Raw genomic sequence first — 19819 nt, forward strand, 5'->3', positions numbered from 1 at the left:
GAATATTGTTCCCACATCTGTGGTGGTGTCCCCAAAACCTCTCAGGCTTCTTGATTCCATTCAGAAGAGGGCAGGTAGGTTAATTAATGATTCACCTCTAACAGAGTCTCTCCACTTGCTGCCTCATAGACATACTGTTTTCTACTGCATGCCTTTTCTATAGATATTTCCATGGGCACTGTTCTTTTGAATTGGCTTCTATAATTCCCGCTCTCTCTTTCAAAACAGTCCGAACACATGCTGCCACCAGCCAACATCCATTTACTGTCCAACTTCAAACTCACAGAACCTACTTTTCATCTTCCTCGTTTATTCATTCAACTGCCATTTCCTGGAACAACCTTCCTTTATACGTACTTCCTGAAAATTACAGTCTACAGAAATTCAAGTCCAGTGTCAACAAATATCTTCTTTCGTCTTCTCAACCTCCAACCCAAGCACAGTACTAAGTACTATATGTTCTAATACCTCTTGTGTTTGGGGTATTCATAAAAAAAAAAAAAAACCAATTCTGACATATGCATCTGAAACATGCACTATGAGGAAAAAAGATGAAAGCAGAATTCAGGGGGCAGAAATGAGATTTGTAAGGAGCATAGCGGAAAGACAAGACTCGACAAAATCACGAATGATGTGATTAGGGAGAGAATTCAATTTGAACAACTACAGGACAGGATTGAAAGGTTCTGTTTGAAATGGTTCGGACATGTAAAGAGGATGAACAAGAGGCGTTTGCCAAGAAGGTTTGATTTAAAATTAAGGGACAAAAGACCAAGAATGAGATGACAAGACATGATAAAGACCGATGTCATTAAGACAGGAGAAACTGGAGTGAAATCAATGACGGAGAGAAGTACACGGAGAGGGCATGGTCGTGAGGCTTCATACGTTGACCAGCAGAATTATGAAACGATGACAGATGATGGTCCTGAGCTTTAGACAAACAGCTGTTTTGAGACTAACTAGTCTCTCACCAGATGATGAGGAGCCTCAAATTGTGTGGGGAAGGGGGTGGGAAAGAGAGTAATTTTAGCTTAAATATAAAAGCATCATAACTTTCAAATTACTCTTTAAACTAAAATTCTGCATTGCATTTTTAAATTCCCAAACAAAAAAGTTATCTAAAATATATTTAATGTGTGTGTGTTTGCACATGCATGCATGTGCAAACACACGCATGCACAACCCCTCTGATAAGTGATGATGCTGGAATATAAGTAAGAACATTTATATTCCATGCATGCATATACATGCCTAAATGACACCAAAATACACTAAAAAACAAACAATTTTATAATAATAATATACTTTATTACTATTATTATTGTAATAATGATGAAACTCAACTATTAAAGGTTTTGCTTTTTTTTTTTTTTACCTGAGAATCTGCTTCTGCATATACACGAACAATATCCTCAGTTCCTGAAGGCCTACAATAAAAAAAATAAATTAAAAAAACAATGAGGGTTAATGAATAACTGATAAATTATAATGCCAAGTGGAGAGCAGATCCAAATAATGTTCTCCTTGATGTCATTAATAGCCAATCTGACAGAGAAAGGTAGTTCAGGGATGGGCTTAATCTCTATTTTGATCTTAATCAAAATCTAGAAATGATTGGCCTCTCAGAACTTTTGAGAGTGCCTACATAATATTATCTTCTAATATTTACATATTTTTACCTGTTAGCTAAAAAAATGTCAAACCGTAAAATATTAATAATTCCAACTATCCCATAACTGGTGTGTTGATTTGTTCAGAGTAAAACTACAAAAACCATTTTCTCAATTGCAGACTTAATGATTTAGCATATCACTCATGTTAGGAAACTTTCCCCTTGTAAGTTGGCAAGGGAATGAGTTTATAAGATACAGTTTCAGCAAATAAAAAAACATATGTTCTTTATATACTCTGACATGATAACATAGAGTCAGAGGTGTTTGTAATTAGTTATTTTAGTCATATTGATGACTAGTCATTTGTATCACATGACTGCTAAAAACCACAATCAACTCAAATGTATGTATTATTGCAATCTTGCATTGACCACTTGAAGATAACCATCATTGGCGATTAGGAGCAAATAACAAAAAGCCCATCATGGAGGATGGTTGACTGAGTGTGTGCATATGTATAATGGAAAACTGGTAAATTATATCTTATCAGTAATTCGATATACTATATAAATCTGACATCCTTCAATCTAAAGTGATTGTTACAATTTTAATAAATAATTACTCATATGATTAATTGTATTAATACAACAGCCTTTATAACAAGCTTTTTATTCTTTCTTTTTTTGTTTAGAATGTGATGCTCAGCTCAGGATGGTTTCCAAAGTAACAGATATGCTATAATTGCCCATATTTGCCATAATGACAATGATTGGTCCTTGAGGTTATCACAGACATTCTCTCAGATATGCCAGACAAGCTGTACTTGCTACCTGGGAGTCTAAAATGCTGATGGAACTGATAATCGGGTGACACTCAAGTCAAGTAGACCCAATTTCGGCAAATTCTGGACGGTCTGTGACAGCCAAATCCTCTGCTTGCACTTTCACGATGGTGGGACTATTAGTAATCCTGGGTATAACCTCCATGCACAAGTACATGGTGGGTGACCGCACAGGTATGAACCAACGTAAAGCAGGGGTCGAGGTGTGGCACCCACACCACATGGAGAAATGGCAACCCTCTATGTTACCAGGTGGTACTAGGTGGTAGATGACTCTCATCAACTGGTGAAATACCACCACTTTGCTTATTGGAGGCTTGAAGTGGTGGAACCCATGTTTAGTCTCTAGGGCTAAGTTTGTTTGTTTGTTTGTTATTTGGTTTTTAGGAGTAGGGCTAAGTTCTGGTTACCCCTTCCCCATCTTTTCCATCATGCAATATGACTGATGACTTTTGAGGTTATGATGGACATCTTGGCAAGATCCATTATTTCTTACATTTCGAGGGTACATCTCTAAAACGGTGTTCGCAGGCAGGCCTCTAGTTAGTACACTGGACCGAACCTATTGGTAACTCTCTCTAGGAGGTCTATAATTCTGGTCTCTTGCCAAAGTGGAAGAGTAGAGGTAATCTTGCTACCTCTACTCTTCCAGATAGTGAATGGAGGGAATCTGAGTAGTGTGTGTGTGTGTGGGGGGGGAGCATTGTTGAGGCCACGTTATGTCAAGGATCTGGGTATATTCTTACCATGTGTACGCCATATCCAAAAATTTCTTTACTTCATACAGCATGTCCCATCCACTTTTTCTTACTATTGAATACACCATGAATTGTCAAACTAATAGAGCAAGCTTATCTGCAAAAAGATCTAAACCTCCCAAACACTTCCTAATTCATTTCACAAATATACTTGTTCTCAATTCTAATCTCAATGATGTCCATTTCCACTTGGAGTCTGACAAACCTCATGTACTTTTTCTGACAGAATCTCAGTTATCGGTTGATTCAACTACTGCTCACCTCAGATGCCCAAATTATTCGCTGTATGATTCCTTTCACCTCAAAGGTGGTACTTGTGCATATGTCCGTTCTGATATTCCCTGTCAGAGACTTGTAATTTGGAATCTCCTCTGGCTTAAAATCTTTCTACCTCATTGTGTCAAATTAATCTGTTGTCTCTACCGTTCTCCCAACTCCACTAATCACTTGGAGCTCTTTGACTTCCTCTCTTTACAACTTGACTCTCTCCAGTCCAACTTTCCTAACAGTGAGGTAATATTCCTTGGTGATTTTAATGTTCACAACTCCAGCTGGTTTCCGTTTTCTAGTTACACCGACCCAGCTGGTTGAGATGCTGATGCTTTTGCAATTACTAATGACTTTGCACAGATTGTTCATTTACCTACAAGAATACCGGACAATCCTAATCATACAGCCAACATGCTTGATCTTTTTCTCACAAACAACCCTTCTAAGTACATGGTCGAAGTGAGAGGTCCTTTAGGCACTTCAGATCACAACTTGGTGATTGTCTCTTCTCCAATGGAGCCTTTATCTTATGGCTATTATCAACGTCGTATTGTTTGGCATTACAAGAATGCAAAATGGGATGACCTGCAAGTTTTCTTTTCTTCTTTTCCTTGGTCGGACTACTGTTTCAAAACTTCTGATGTCAAAGTTTGCTGAGATCGTGTCAGTGAAATTATTCTTGCAGGAATGGAATCCTTTATCCCACACTCCACTTTAAAACCTCATCCTTTATCTAAACCTTGGTTTTCTAATAAATTTGCTAAGGCTGTTCAAGAGAAGAATGTTGCATTGCCCTTCTGAGTACACGGTCGAAGTGAGTGGTCCTTTAGGCATCTCAGATCACAACTTGGTGATTGTCTCTTCTCCAATGGAGCCTTTATCTCATGGCTATTCCCAACCTTGTGTTGTTTGGCATTACAAGAATACAAAATGGGATGACCTGCGAGTTTTCTTTTCTTCTTTTCCTTGGTCGGACTACTGTTTAAAAACTTCTGATGTCAAAGTTTGCTGAGATCGTGTCAGTGAAATTATTCTTGCAGAAATGGAATCCTTTATCCCACACTCCACTTTAAAACCTTGTCCTTTATCCAAATCTTGGTTTTCAAATAAATATGATAAGGCTTTTTCAAGAGAAGAATGTTGCATATCATAATTGGCTTGTTTCTAATTCTTCGGCTTTATTTTCTGCCTACACCAAAGCTCAACAATTGTAAAGCAGGTATTAATCAGTCCAAACTAGAGTTTGAACAGGTTAAGAGTAGAAAACTTGATACTTGCCCTATGGTAGCCGAGCATTCTGGTCTCTTGCCAAAGCTATTGGCCGCAACTTTTGCCCATCTCTGCTCCCACCTCTTTCCAAACCAGACGTTTCTTTTGTAACTTCAGCCAAGGATAAAGCTGACCTGCTAGCATCCCATTTTTCTTCCAACTCGTGTATTAATGATCTTGGTAAAACACCCCCCCCCCTCCATTCCCAACACACTCCATTCAATGCCTCCTGTGGCCTACCTTGAAAAGGATTTTGACGAATCTTGATGCTAAGAAAGCTCCAGGTCCTGATATTTCTCCACTTGTTCTCAAAATCTGTGCTCCTGAACTTAGTCCTATTCTTTGCCACCATTTTTCACTTTCTTATTCCAAAGGTGATTTTTCTTTTGTTTGGAAATTTGCTCATATCCAGCCAGTTCCTAAAAAGGGTGACAAGTCTCTCCCATCCAATTATCGTCCCATTTCAATTACTTCTACTCTTTCTAAAGTAATGGAGAAATCCATTAACTGCCAACTCTTAAACTACCCAGAAACTTTCCGTCTGATCAACGATCGCCAGTATGGATTCCATCAGTGTCAATCCACTGGTGATATTCTGGATTATGTTACCCATTTATGGACTAATTCAACGGAAAGGTTCGGTGAAACACAAGTAGTTGCTCTTGACATCTCAAAGGCTTTTGATCATGTTTGCCATAAGGGGCTTCTAAACAAACTTTCATCTTATGGTTTGCCATCTGTTTTTTGTAATTGGTTATCCAGTTTTCTCTCTGATCGCTCACGGAGGGTGATGGTAGATGGCTCTCTGTCTTCTAACTTCTCCACTAATGCCAGTGTCTCCCAAGGTTCAGTTCTTTCCCCCACTCTTTTCCTCTTGCATATTAATGACTTTCTTCCATTGACTGGAAATCGTATCCATAGTTTTGCCAATGATAGCACATTGCATTCCACTTTCCATTTTGAGAAACCTTGCCCTGCTCAATCAGCTTCAACTTCTCGAAAATCTGCTACCAATTCCTTAAATGCGGATCTTCAGGTAATTCTCCAGTGGAGCAAAGACAACTCTCTGTCTTCTAACTTCTCCACTAATGCCAGTGTCTCCCAAGGTTCAGTTCTTTCCCCCACTCTTTTCCTCTTGCATATTAATGACTTTCTTCCATTGACTGGAAATCGTATCCATAGTTTTGCCAATGATAGCACATTGCATTCCACTTTCCATTTTGAGAAACCTTGCCCTGCTCAATCAGCTTCAACTTCTCGAAAATCTGCTACCAATTCCTTAAATGCGGATCTTCAGGTAATTCTCCAGTGGAGCAAAGACAACTTAGTTGATTTTAATCCTTCTAAAACTGAGTCTTGTCTTATATCTCGCAAAAAGGATTCTTCTGCTCCTATGCTTATCTTGTGACACTCCGATTTCTAGGCAAAATGATATATCTCTTTTGCGTATTATCCTGACTTCTAATCTCTCTTGGCACAAGCACATTACAAATATTGCTTCCTTTACATCTAAAAAACTTGGTTTTCTCTTTCGCTCTTGGCATTACTTTTCTTCCAAACAGCTGTTCACTCTGTACAAATCGCAAATCCACCCTACCATGGAATATTGTTCCCACATCTGTGGTGGTGCCCCCAAAACCTCTCAGGCTTCTTGATTCCATTCAGAAGAGGGCAGGTAGGTTAATTAATGATTCATCTCTAACAGAGTCTCTCCACTCGCTGCCTCATAGACATACTGTTTTCTGCTGCATGCCTTTTCTATAGATATTTCAATGGGCACTGTTCTTCTGAATTGGCTTGTATAATTCCCACTCTCTCTTTCAAACCAGTCCGAACACATGCTGCCACCAGCCAACATCCATTTACTGTCCAACTTCAAACTCACAGAACCTACTTTTCATCTTCCTCGTTTATTCATTCAACTGCCATTTCCTGGAACAACCTTCCTTTATACGTACTTCCTGAAAATTACAGTCTACAGAAATTCAAGTCCAATGTCAACAAATATCTTCTTCTTTCGTCTTCTCAACCTCCAGCCCAAGCATGGTACTAAGTACTATAGGTTCTAATACCTCTCGTGTTTGGGGTTTACATAAAAAATAAAATAAAATAAAAAGATTCTTGTTCCCTACCTGCCAAAACACTGTACAATTTTTCTATTATTTTATGATTTGTGCATTTATAACTAGTCGAGCTATACAGTACTGGTTTAAAAAATCTTGTACAAATAAGTCCAAATGCTACTAGATTTATAAAATTCCCCTGTATTATAAGAAGATATCATTTTATAATAATGAGGAAGTATGCAAACTACAACGCATGTGATTTAATTATAATTATATGTTATTTTGGTTATTTTTATTGCTGAAACAATGTTAGCAAGTGAATCTACAATGCTGTAATGCTTTATAGATATGTGGGCAAGGGTGACTGCTGCAGAGATTACAAATATACACACATTCCAACACTGTAAATAGTGACATGAAAAGAATGTGAAGGTTTTAAAATTAAAAAAATAAAATAATAAAGGTTTGTAAAATATTCTAAATAAATAATAAAGGTTTGTAAAATATTCTAAATAAATAATACAGGTTGATAGAATATTCTAACGTTGGCAGAATATTCTATTGAAAAGCCAAATTTAATAAAATCTGATAAATCAAAATGTCAATCAAATTCCATAAAATAATTAATATAACATACAGCATGATCTTCTCACTGCAGAGCTCAGAATTTTGTTAATCTCTTTTATTAATGCATGAAATGACATGAAAATTATCAGCAACACACCTGAGGTTATATCAGTATTAGCTATATAGTGAAAGGAAGCTTTTGCTGCACTGTGCCCTTCACATTTTGCTGCACTTTACCCATTATTAAGCAACAATTTCTTGCTCACTGTTTTTCCCACATAATTATATTTTCTGTCCCCCCCCATTTAGAACAGTAGAATGTCAAGGCAATCTTTTGTTTTGGTTTGTTTTAAAATTTTAATGGCGCATTAGCAGCAGTGGCTATTATGCACCAAGAAAAGCAATCTTTTGTGAAAGTGCTTATAATCCTTAATAAAAATGACAGTTTAAAAGGCTAGTTTAATTATAGATGCTTCCATAACTTTCAAAGAAAGGAAATCATCTACAGTGACAGCCTAATTACTTTAATAAAAGTACAGCATATGAACTGATCCCTCAGCTACTTTTCTGAATTATAGGCAACTTGATACAACTTGCAAACTAAACTTCCATACAATACACTGCAAAGTGTGTCGGTTGGCACTGCAAAACTTGGTAACATTAAAGACCATGCCTTCCAGTGAATAATGAAATGTTATAGCAGCTTACTACAGCATTATGTATAATGATAAACACTTCAGAGAACTGCACAGAACTGTGAAGCACTATATGTTGATTGGTTGGTTGGTTGTTTAAGGATTTTATGGCGCATTAGCATTTAAGGCTATAATGCACCAAGTCAAAAAGGTGTAGAATGTAAAAGTATAATATAATTGTTTATATATTATTGTGAAAGAGTATACAATATAAAAAGTTTATAAAGCATAAAACAATAAAACATTCTAGATAAAATTATATAAATTGATAAGTTGTAAAAACTTAAATATAGCTGACACGTTGTCATTGTCCAATAAAATCTGTCTGAGCATATGACATAAGGCTCAGACAGATAGGTAAAACACAAACGATGATTATTAGAAAAACACGGACATTTGATTAAAATATGACAGACTGTTAAAATGGTGTCACAATTTCTACACATAGGGCGATCGTCTGCCCTCAGCAGATAAAAATGCAAGTGTTAAGTGACAATGTCACTATGCAGAGCAGAGACAGAACTTCCTCTTTACAGTTCCTGCAGAGACTAGACTGCCAATGTTCCATTACAGGCTTTGTCTGGTATAACTTGTTTGCAGCCTGCTCATGCCATGAGTGTTGCCATTGGGAGACCAATTTCTTTCATATTAATTGCCTGTAGGCTGTAAAGGGGACTAACAGGCAAGAGTTAAAGAGTCACTGATTTGGCTGCACTGTCTGCCAAATCATTTCCTAAGATCCCAATGCGGCCGGGTATCGAGCAGAAACGAATATCAAATTTAGAGTGAGAAATAATATCCAGTTTCTGCTGTATCTGGGACAGGACTGGGTGAGGATTGAATCTCATCGATACTAAGGCCTGTAATGAACTGAGAGAATCGGTATATATAATACATTTTTTGTGGTGGATGGTTTCTGTATGATCCAAGGCTAGCTCAACCGCATGCAGCTCTGCAGTGAATACATTGCATTCCTGGGAAATCTGCTCAGATATCGTGGTGTCTGGGAAGACAGCTGCAGATCCCAGACTTCTGACTTCAAGCCATCTGTGTAGACTGGCAAGAGGTCATAGTGTTCAGATCGGTGGGCTGAAAAGTGCTGCAGATAGATAGCAGATGGAGTACTGTCCTTTCTACAGTTGTTAAGAGAGAAGTTACAAGCTGGGACAGGAGCATGCCAGAATGGAGAAGATTGTCCTGGTGATGGGGAAACATTGTCTAATGTGATATCCAGATCTCTGAGCAGCCTTTGGATATAAATACTGAATGGATGATTGGGAGTCTGGAGATTGTTGTATAGATTTTGCTAATGTGGCTTGAAAATGGGTGTCCACGTGGGATGGTCTGGCAGGGATTTCAGTTTCAAAGCATACTGTAGAGACAACTGTTTCCAATGAAGCGATAAAGATGGCTCATTCGCTTCGACATAGAGGCTCCGAACAGGAGATGTTCGAAATGCTCCAGTGGCAATACGAATTGTCTAATGGTGGATGGGATCCAGCCATTGGAGTATGCCAAGTCTAGCAGATGTGTATACTTGGCACCCATAATCTAATTTGGAATGCACAAGTGCATGATAGACACACAATAAAGTGTGTCGGTTGGCACTCCAGCAGTTAGAAGAAATTGCGTGCAGGATATTCAGAGCTTTCATGCACTTCATACGTAGTTGATGGATGTGTTGTAAGAATGTCAAGTTTTCATCAAACACAAGCACAAAATATCTAGTCTCTAATGGAATAGCATTCTATCCACGTCTTAATTCAGGTTCAGGGTGAAGGTAGCACTTGTGGCAAAAATGCACATATATAGTCTTTTCTGAGGAGAACCTGAAGCCATTATTCACTGAACATGAGTTCAGATGATCAATGGCACGTTGCAGTTGTCTCTCAATAATCCTCATGTTGCATGATTGAGAAAATATGCTGAAATCATCAACATAGAGGGCACAGCTTACAGCTGGAAGAAGTTGTTCTACAACGGAATTCACCATAATGGCAAAATGCATAACACTTAAAACTGATCCCTGGGGTACTCCCTCCTCTTGGCAAAAGGGCCAAGAGAGTGTAGATCAGACACTAATTCGTGTCTGATCTACACTCTTTTGGCCCTCTGATCTTTCCCAAGCCAAGATGTCTGATCTTGGCTTAGGAAAGGCAAACATGATTGCCTTATGCCAGGATATTTTATTTTTTTTTTTTTTTGGTTTTTCAGGAGCATTAGCAACTAAGGCCATATTGCTCCGGGATATGCGGTGGTCATTCCCTGACCTTTCCGCATCCTCCGTATTTGGTGGTGACGGGCTCGAACCCCGGTCTAATCAAGAAGCGTGTGCTACGCACTGCTGCTCCTTCCCACCTGGCTACGGAGGCGCCTTACTCCTTATGCCAGGAATCCAGAAACTTCTCTTCTATAAAGATTCGATTGTATAGAGAGAGGAGCTGGTCCACGGATTTTGCTGATAGGTGTTTTATTATATCATAATGGATGAGATCTGGTCCAGCAGCACTTTCCCTGTTAACAGTTACAGCTGTTTTTAATTATTCTGTTTTTTCTGTAGCTGTTTTTAATTATTCATCTTTATAATGGGGCATTTGCCCCATTATAAAGATGAGAATTTTTCGATCTGAAGTTAATTGGCTGCTTTTTCTGTTTTTCTTTCAGCACCAGGAACTCAGGGGAGTACGAAGATGTTGATGAGATAGTTGAAAAGGTTTCCCCAAAAGTATTTGCGATTGCAGATTGATCTGCAATAACACATTCATTATGTTCCAGGAATGATGAAGGGTGCGATGTACATTTCCCCTTCATTTTCCGGATTTTGTCCCACACAGCTTTAGTGCTGGTCGATTGAGTAATAGTGGATGTAAAGTGGATCCATGAATGCCTTTTGGCTCTGACAACAACTATAGCGTGCTTTTGCATGTGCATGTTTGAAGGTTGAGATTGGCCATGGTTGGATATCGTCAAAATATCCCTCAAGTTTTGTTTTGTGCCTTTTTTGCTGCTGTGCATTCAATGTTCCACCAAGATTTCAGAAATAGTGGAAACTGGGTAGATGTTTTCGGAATTGTAGTTGCAACTGCATGGACAATGCTTTCTGTGATGTATGCCACTGCATCATTGATAGGCTCCTGGTTGACTGTACTGATGTCTAAGTCTACCAGATGTTGAAAGGCATTCCAGTCAGCCTGATCTACCTTCCACCGTGGTAACCTAAAAGGCAGCCCGTTAATTAGGCTGGTTATCACAGGGAAGTGATCACTTCCATGGAGGTTCTCCTCTACCTCCCAAGTGAGTGAAGGATGGAGTGAGTGGGAGCATAAAGTGAGATCAAGGGCAGAATATATGGGTAGGCATGTGGAAAAGGTATTAGTTCCCACATTTAAAAGGGAAAGGTCATTGTCAGTGAGCATATGCTCTATGACAAGTCCCCTTCCATTAACATCAGCACTACCCCCACAGGGTATTATGTCCACTGAAATCGCCCAGGAGTAAGACAGCTGCACAATGAGATCAATAAGATCTTTCTGGGAGATGTCAGCTACTGCTTCTATGTTGTGGAGAGTGGAATAGGTTGAAATGGGATGTGGTGCCCAGAGCAACACATCCCTGAACAGGTCCATCCCCAGTTCTGTCCTTTCGAACGATAGTAGTATTATGAAGGGTTTTCATTTGCGTGTAAGCAAAAGCAAACTGGCTCATGCTTTTGCAGGAGGCCTTTGATGTCATCATTGTTTTGCCAGAATCAGTTCCATTGTAGAAATTTAGCCATTATTTTGGCTTGATGGGTCCATCAGGCAGCTTCCAAGGACTTACTTTTGTCAGTCTTGAATTTATCTTTCCTGGGGAAGTATGGATGCTGTCCTGTGTCCATTTCCTCCTCAGCAAAGAGTTCCAGGTCATCTTGTACCTCCTGCTCCTCGACATCCATGTTTTCCTGGGTACAGAGGGTACTTCAATTTTCTTGGTCTTTTCTTTGGCAATTGCTTTTGTTACTTGTGGAGCATTAAGAGGTACTGATATGGGAGTAGCAGCTGATTGATCTTTCTGTGCAGGTTTTTGAGAGGTAATGTGCGATTGGATTGGATGACTTTTTTTTGGAGGAATGGTCATGTCCGTCTGAGTTCCGATGGAACATCTCCCTGCTCTCATCTGGGCATAGGTGGTTGTGTTGATATTTATAGGTTTAACCATTTTCCTTGCCTCCTAATATGATATGTTCAGCTCTGCCTTCAGCTGCTGAATTTCTTTTTCTTCTTTCCACCTCTGGCATGCTCATGAGTAGACTAGATGTTCTCCCTGGCAGTTAATGCAGGTGGGTTTTGTGGCTGAATACGATGTTGTTTCATGGTTCTTTGCACCACATTGAGTGCATGCAAGGACTCCATGGCAGGCCATTTGAGAATGCCCATATTTCTGGCACCTAAAAAAAGTAAAGGATTGGGAACATATGGATGCACTGGACAGTTGATGTAGTAGTAGTGGTGGTATTAGTAGTAGTGGCAGTGGCATGTGATGCAAGAAAGCAAGTGTATGAGCTTATGCAGCATCAGCCAACAAAATGGAAAAAAAAAAAAAAAAAAAAAACACACCATTCCCTCCAAATGCCTGTCCAGTTCCTCCTTAAATTTATTCAATCTATCAACTTCCACGACAGATGGAAGTTTGTTCCAGCAATTAACCACCTGCTGGCTAAAGGCAAATTTCCGCACAATCTATTCTACATCTGTCTTTTCTTAATTTGAATTTATGCCCCCTTAGGTTCGTAATCTGAACAAGTGGAAGGATCCCATCAGAATTCAGCGTGCTCAACCCATTCAAGGCCTTATATACCTCAATCAGATCACCGCACAGGTGCCTAGTCTCCAGCCACTGCAATTTGCAGAACTTAAGCCTCTCTTGGTAAGAGGATCCCTTCATTCCCCTCACCAATCTTGTTGCCCTTCTCTGTACACGTTCAAGTAAATCTACATCCTTCCTAAAATGAGGCCTCCAGACCTGTATGCAGTACTCAAGGCGTGGCCTGACCATTGCCTTATACAAAGGGATAATCACCTCCTTTTCCCTGCTAGCAAAATTCCTATATATCATTGACAAAACCCCATGACCTGCCCTGGTAGCCTGTCTGCATTGCTCAGAAAACTTCATATCTGACTGCACAATTACTCCCAGGTCTTTTTCATTTTCTACCACCTTAAGTGTATTACCACACAGTTAGTACGTTTCTCTGGGGTTACTTCTACCCATATGCAGTACTTTGCATTTGTCAAGGTTGAACTTCAGTTGCCACTTCTTAGCCCATCTGCCCAAATTATCTAGATCCTGTTGCAGTAGCACACTGCCATTACTGTCATTAACAACCCTGCCAACCTTTGTATCATCTGCAAACTTCGACATTAAGCCTGATATACCTTCATCAATATCATTGATAAATATACAAAACAACAGTGGACCTAACACTGAACCCTGTGGGACTCCACTAATAACATTAGTCCAAGAAGAGCAGCACCCATTGATTACCACCCTCTGTCTTCTCCCACTTAACCATCCTTTTATCCATTGTAGCAACTTACCCTTAATACCATTCTGCTCCAATTTGTACAATAGTCTTCCATGCGCAACAGTGTCAAAAGCTTTCCTGAAATCCAAATATATGACAACAAAATTATTTTTTGCATCCAGTTCCTTTGTAACCACATCATAATATCCTATCAAATTTGTCAGACAAGACTTTCCCTTAACAAACCCATGCTGTGTCTGAATTATTGCTGCAGTCTTGTCTAGATGATCCTGCAATGCATCTTTAACCAGCGACTCCATTATTTTACCCGAAACAGAAGTTAAACTAACTGGTCTGTAATTACTCGTGTCACCCTTCGATCCCCCTTTGTGAATTGGGGATACATTTGCACATCTCCAGTCCGTGGGACCCTCCCCTGAGTCCAAGGATGCTCTCATAATTATGGCTAAGGGTTTGCTTAGTTGCTTTGCCACCTCCTTTAATATAACTGGATAGATCACATCCACCACAAGTGCTTTTCTTATGTTTATCTTCAACAATTTCTCCTCCACTTTGCTCTCAGTTATTAAAAAATCATTACGTATCCTGCTACAATTTGATAACCTTCTGCCATTTTCAAACCTTAATAATTCCTCATGTGTGAATGTAGATGCAAAATACTCGTTCAGTTTGTTTGCTATCTGAGCAGGATCGTCAACAGTCGAACCATCGATGTCAAGTGGATCAATCAGATTCATCCCCTTCCTTTTAGAGTTTATATAAGTAAAGAAATCCTTGCTGTTTTTCTTAGCATCTTTTGCCAAGGATTTCTCGTAATCTGCCTTCGCCTGCCTAACCTCCTTTGTCACCTGATTACAGACTAGCTTATATCTGCCATAGGCTTCTGAGTCACTTGATAACTTATATGCATCCCATGCATTTTTCTTCTCTATTACGAGTCTCATTAATTCATTAGATAACCATTTAGGCTTAAACCTTGAACAATATTTCTTAATAGGTATGAAACTTTTAGTAGCTTCCACAATTAATTCCTTGAATGCTTCCCACTTAGAATTTACTGTTGGTAACATTGTCAGTTTATCCCACTGTACAAAATTTAAAAACTGTTGGAGACCACTGTACTCACCTTTACAGAAGCAAAAACCCTTTCCTTTACTCCTGATGGTAATTAAATCTTTAAGTAAATCCCACATCAGTACACTGTGATCGCTGCCACCTAGTGGTTCCTTTATCTGCAAATTCTTAATACACGAATGATCACTGCTGATAACCAGATCAAGAGTATTACTTTCTCTGGTTGCCTCTCGAACATGCTGCTGCAGAAAACAATCATCCAATAAATCCACAAAAGTCTGACTAGTGAGTGACCAACCCACAAGTTCCAGTCAATATCTGGAAAGTTAAAATCCCCCATGTAGCCAGCTTTAATCTTATTAGGAGACATTGGTGAGTTAATAGTCAGGATGATGTTCCTGGTGGGAACAAGTTTCCCAACCCTTCGTGCATTAATTCTCTTAATGGCAATTATACTCCATGTGGTTTCAGTTCATAGCAGATTTCCTCCTCAGTAATCTCGAGAAGGTCCCACTCTGAAATGACATCTCTTGGTGAGTTGAGTGTTTTAAGTGGTGTCACATTTATGAGTATTCCTCCAAATGATGTTGCTCGGAATGTCTATCATTTTTTGTTTCAATTAAGCAGTCTCCAGAACAGAGCCTAAAGGAGAACTAAACCTTTTTGTATAATAAAGGGCAACATTTTCCCAATAGGTTTCTTGCTGGTAGAGTGGATAATTATAAACCTTGGGACAGGCCCTCATGGTAGTTCCGTTCATTGTCTTTTTGCAGCAATAGTGCTCTCTGTCTCTCAGTCTGTATTTCCAGATAGGAACTGCATTGCGGCCCCTGAAGAATTAAGTTTATCAGGATTCATGAATTTTTTGTTTGTCTTGGTACCCAGGCTCCCCACCCACCATGGAACCCAAAGGGAAGCCCACAACGCAGTAAGCAATAAATGTACTCGAGAGTAGGATGTCAAGGCTACCCAGATGCCATATCCGCAATTCTGCCAGCCTGAATCCTGTCCCTCGGACCATGAGGGTAGGGGAATGGCACTGACACAGTTGACCCTTGCAGGTGAATCCACTAGTTGATTGATCCCAGCCAGGCCATCCAGGATCACCCATCTTGTCGAAGCAGGGGCCAAAGTGGTGTGCCAAAGCTGGGCCCCTCAACCACCAGGATCCCCCCTTTCCGAATTTCCACAGGTCACAGTACATGGCAAACAAGCCAGATTCCACTGATGTTAGCCTGAAACCTAGGCTGTGGGTATTGGATCCCAGTGATGCTAATCTGGAGGACTCAGCATCACTGGGAGGGGCCCTCCAGACATGGGCACCTATACGTGGTGCCCACGTCAGGGGGGGCACTATATTTATTTAAGCAAATAGGAACTTAACAAAACAGGCAAACTTATCACTCTAAAAACAGCTTGGTTCATTCTCTACGTATGAAGATAAAACTATTGCTACCAATTGTTAATCAATGGAAACATCATTTATTTACATAGATTCATTGCCACTTAAGTGCTAAGAGGCTAATCAATAAGCATGAACACAAATTGTGAAATTTGTGAAACAAAAACAGCTGAAAATGACTGACCTGTGAAAATAATAAGATGCATCATTTTACTGAAACAAAATGTATATTAAAATAAAGGAATACAGTCAATTCTGGTTATTTGGGACACATCGGGACTAGTGCATTTTGGCCCGATTAAGCGGCTGCCCCAATTATCCGAAGTTTCACATAAACAGTTAAAAATACAATTTATCCCCCCCTTTACAATTAGTTCACTGTACAATCAAATCACATTACGACGAACTCACCACAGTAAAGTACCGTTCACTATATGATGTGTAGTAAGTGCTGGTCATTGTGATCACGTTCGTGAATTGAATTTTAATTCTATTAAACAGCGATTCTAATTAGCGAAAATAGGAGGAATATTATCCACAGTCTATAAAAGTAAAGATGTATTAAGCATAAATTTACTCTTTATTACCTTACTAATTAAAAAATTAAATGATACGTGAAAATCGGAAGAATATACGTGATAATCGGAATAATTAATACGTACTGTAATATGTACATACTAACTAGTTGACATTTCTGTTCACTGGCATTTGTGGGTGGGGGTTAAAATTTAAAACAGTAAAAAGATAAGCAATCAATAACAAAGAACACGGCGCACACAAATTGCAAGTAACACAACACGTGCAAGTGAGAACGGAGTAACAAATTACGAAGCTTTAAAAATAGGAATGAAGAGAAGATTCTGAAAATTATTTTTTTTTGTATGATTGAAGATTCCATGGAAGTGTAAACACATTTTACCATAATAATCCACAGAATTCCAGCTGTCGGTATTACCGCAAATTCAATAAGATCAAGTTTACTGTCCGTTTATGATAGATTGCACTAACAGAAAAGCCCAATAAACAGGTGACTGCTAATTGTTTTATGGTTGTGACCTCCAGAAATCCGACAGAATTACGTGGTACGGTCGGAGACAATCATAGGGTAATTTCCAGTGCCGAGGTCTCCTGCCCCGATTAAACAGCATTTTGTCCCAAATAAGCGAAGTAAACCCTGGCTATTTTCTCGATTGGTTTTTGTTTTTTAAGATTAGCCCCATATAAATGGCTCCCCCGATTAACCGGTGGCCCAAATAACCGGAATCCACTGTATATGGTTGGAAAACTAAACAAATATATTCTTTGTGGAAGATATATATTAAACAGCTAAATACTAACCTAGCAAAAGCTCGTCCATTGTGGTAATTCTTTATGAGATCATCAATACCATCTTGAAGACCAGGTGGATTAACACAAATCCTTTCGGCATTAGTTGTAGTGATAACATTCCTATCTGCAACCTGAAAATTAAGACAATAATTTTACAAGTTAAAATCACTGGAAATATTATAAGCAATTAGTCTGATACTATCTCATTCCATATGTCATTTTTTGTCTAGTGTCTGACTAATATCAGCTGGAATATCCCCCCCCCCCCCGTAGACCTCAGTGATTATTTTTTTTTAATAATGGAACATTTACTACAAAGTAATAATTTAATTTTTATCCTTTTGACAATGCTATCTTAAGCTCCCAGAATAAGCAAGAATTTTGAATGTCTTTCCCAAAGTGAATTAAAACTCATTTAATTAAACTAACTTAATTTTTGTTTTAAAAAAACAAAAAAAATGTGCATTTGTGTCTCGTTTCATGCATTTAATAAAATGCAAGAATTTATTAGATGGCACAGAGCAGACTATATATATGATAATCGTGGTGATGACTATCATCTATATTCATTAGGTTTGGAATCTACAGTGGCATATAGGAATAGAATGATTGGAAATAAATGCATGGAGGCAAAGCGTTCTTATTCCAATATATCAAAGAGTAGGGGGGGGTGGATAACCAAAACTGTGCAAATTACTGGGGAAAAACACTGACATGCCATACTGTGAAAATACAGGAAGGGTCACTGAGCAAAGGTTAAGGGAGGAGGTAAAAATCTCAAGGAACCAGCTTGGATTTATGCCAACCATGGAACCAATATTTTGTATGAAATAACTGATGGAAAAGTACAGAGAGAAAAGAAAGGATTTGTATTTAGTTTTTACTGACTTGGAAAGGGCTATTATAGGTTCAAAGAGATGTTATGGGGAGTAGTATGGAAAAAGTTAGTACCTTGGGGTTATATCAAAATTATTCAAGATTTGTATAAGGGAGTAGTTACTATAGTAAGGAGTGTTTGTGGAGGGACCGATAAATTTTTAGGGAGGGTAGGTTTATGTCAAGGTTTTGCTAATTTTCTCTTTGCGGTGATTTTAGATGAATTGATAGGTAACTTTCAGTGGATATACCATGGCATATGTTTGCTGATGACGATTCAGTACTGATTGATCAATCAAATGTAGGGATGAATGAAAGAATGGACTGAGGATTAGTAGAGCAAAAACAGAACACCTGAAATGCAATTTTGGAGATGAAAATAGATAGGAAGATGTAGTAAGCACAGGAGATAGATGGCATAGCAGGGAAATTTATTTAAATATCTGGGTGATTCAGCAATGCAACAAGGATGGAGATATTGATGAGAACATCACCAATAGAATTTGTGGTAGCTGTTTGAAGTAGATATAGGAAAATGGGGTATTGTGTGACCAAAGAGTTCCAATTAGGCTGAGGAACAAGTTTTATAAATCAATGGAGAGGTTTGTTATATGGGTCAGAGTGCTGGGAATTAAAAAGGAGACAAGAAGAAAGTTGCATGTGGCAGAAATGTGAATGTTAAGATGATTTTTTTTTTTTTTTTTTTTTTTTTTTGATTTGGTAGTTGTTGGCGCATCGGCTTCTGTGGCCATATTGCACCTCCCAAGGTTTTTGCAGTACTTTGATCCAAGCCCGAGGCGGGAATCGAACCTGCGACCTTTGGGTTGCCGGGCAGGTACTTTACCCACTCGGCTAGCCCGGTCGGCTGTGTTAAGATGAATGAGTGGAATTACCAGAAAGGATAAAGTGAAAAATGAATACATTAGAGGAAACCTTAGGGTTCTCCCAACTGGGGATAAAATAAAACAGGGGAGACTGAGATGGTCCAGACACGTAAAGAGAAAGGAGTCAGGATGAACCTATAAATAGGATCCTGGATTTGTGGATTGAGGTTAAGCAAGGGTAGAAACAACCTAAGAGGATATAGATGGAGGTTGTGAAAGGAGGCAAGGAGTCTTGACCTAAGGTAGAAAGGAATGGCATAGAAGGACTCAAAAAAACTGACCCCAAATAGATCAGATTAAGCTATGGAAGAAGATATGTAATTAAAAACAAATAAGAGAAGATGGCAGTTGGTGTACAATATTTAATGTATAAGTTACCGGACATAGGGAAAGGAAGGAAGGAATATAAGGAAAGTGAAAAAAGTTTAAAGATAAGATAATTAAAGAAATTAGATATGTCAATTATTTTTAATTATTTATATTGCAGTGATTTGTAATGATGGAATGTAGTAAATATGTAAGGCTTAATAATGCAGGAAGGAATACAGAAAACCAAGTTACAGTAAAAGAAAGAGAAAAACAGAAGCAGATATCTGCAAAAAATAATCACAGTAGGCAGTAAGAAACCTACTACTTAAAAGTGGCTTA

General features: G+C 38.8%; 1 protein-coding gene across 3 annotated transcripts in view; it reads right to left on the minus strand.

Moving 5' to 3' along the window:
* Positions 1–19819, minus strand: part of nst (phosphoglucomutase 3-like protein nst) — a 305088-nt gene that overhangs the window by 7502 nt on the left and 277767 nt on the right. For all 3 annotated transcript variants that reach the window (XR_016546677.1, XM_090368701.1, XM_090368700.1), the window contains exons 15-16: positions 17421–17542; positions 1379–1430 (exon numbers count right to left, since the gene is read on the minus strand). Coding sequence is in view for 2 of the 3 variants with exons in the window: in XM_090368701.1 (XP_090224827.1) it covers positions 1379–1430; positions 17421–17542 (174 nt within the window). In the remaining variant the exon portion in view is untranslated. The remainder of the gene's footprint in view (positions 1–1378; positions 1431–17420; positions 17543–19819) is intronic.

The sequence above is a fragment of the Mastigoproctus giganteus genome, chromosome 2, assembly GCF_048544385.1.
Source record: "Mastigoproctus giganteus isolate SK-2022 chromosome 2, ASM4854438v1, whole genome shotgun sequence".
NCBI lineage: Eukaryota > Metazoa > Arthropoda > Arachnida > Uropygi > Thelyphonidae > Mastigoproctus > Mastigoproctus giganteus.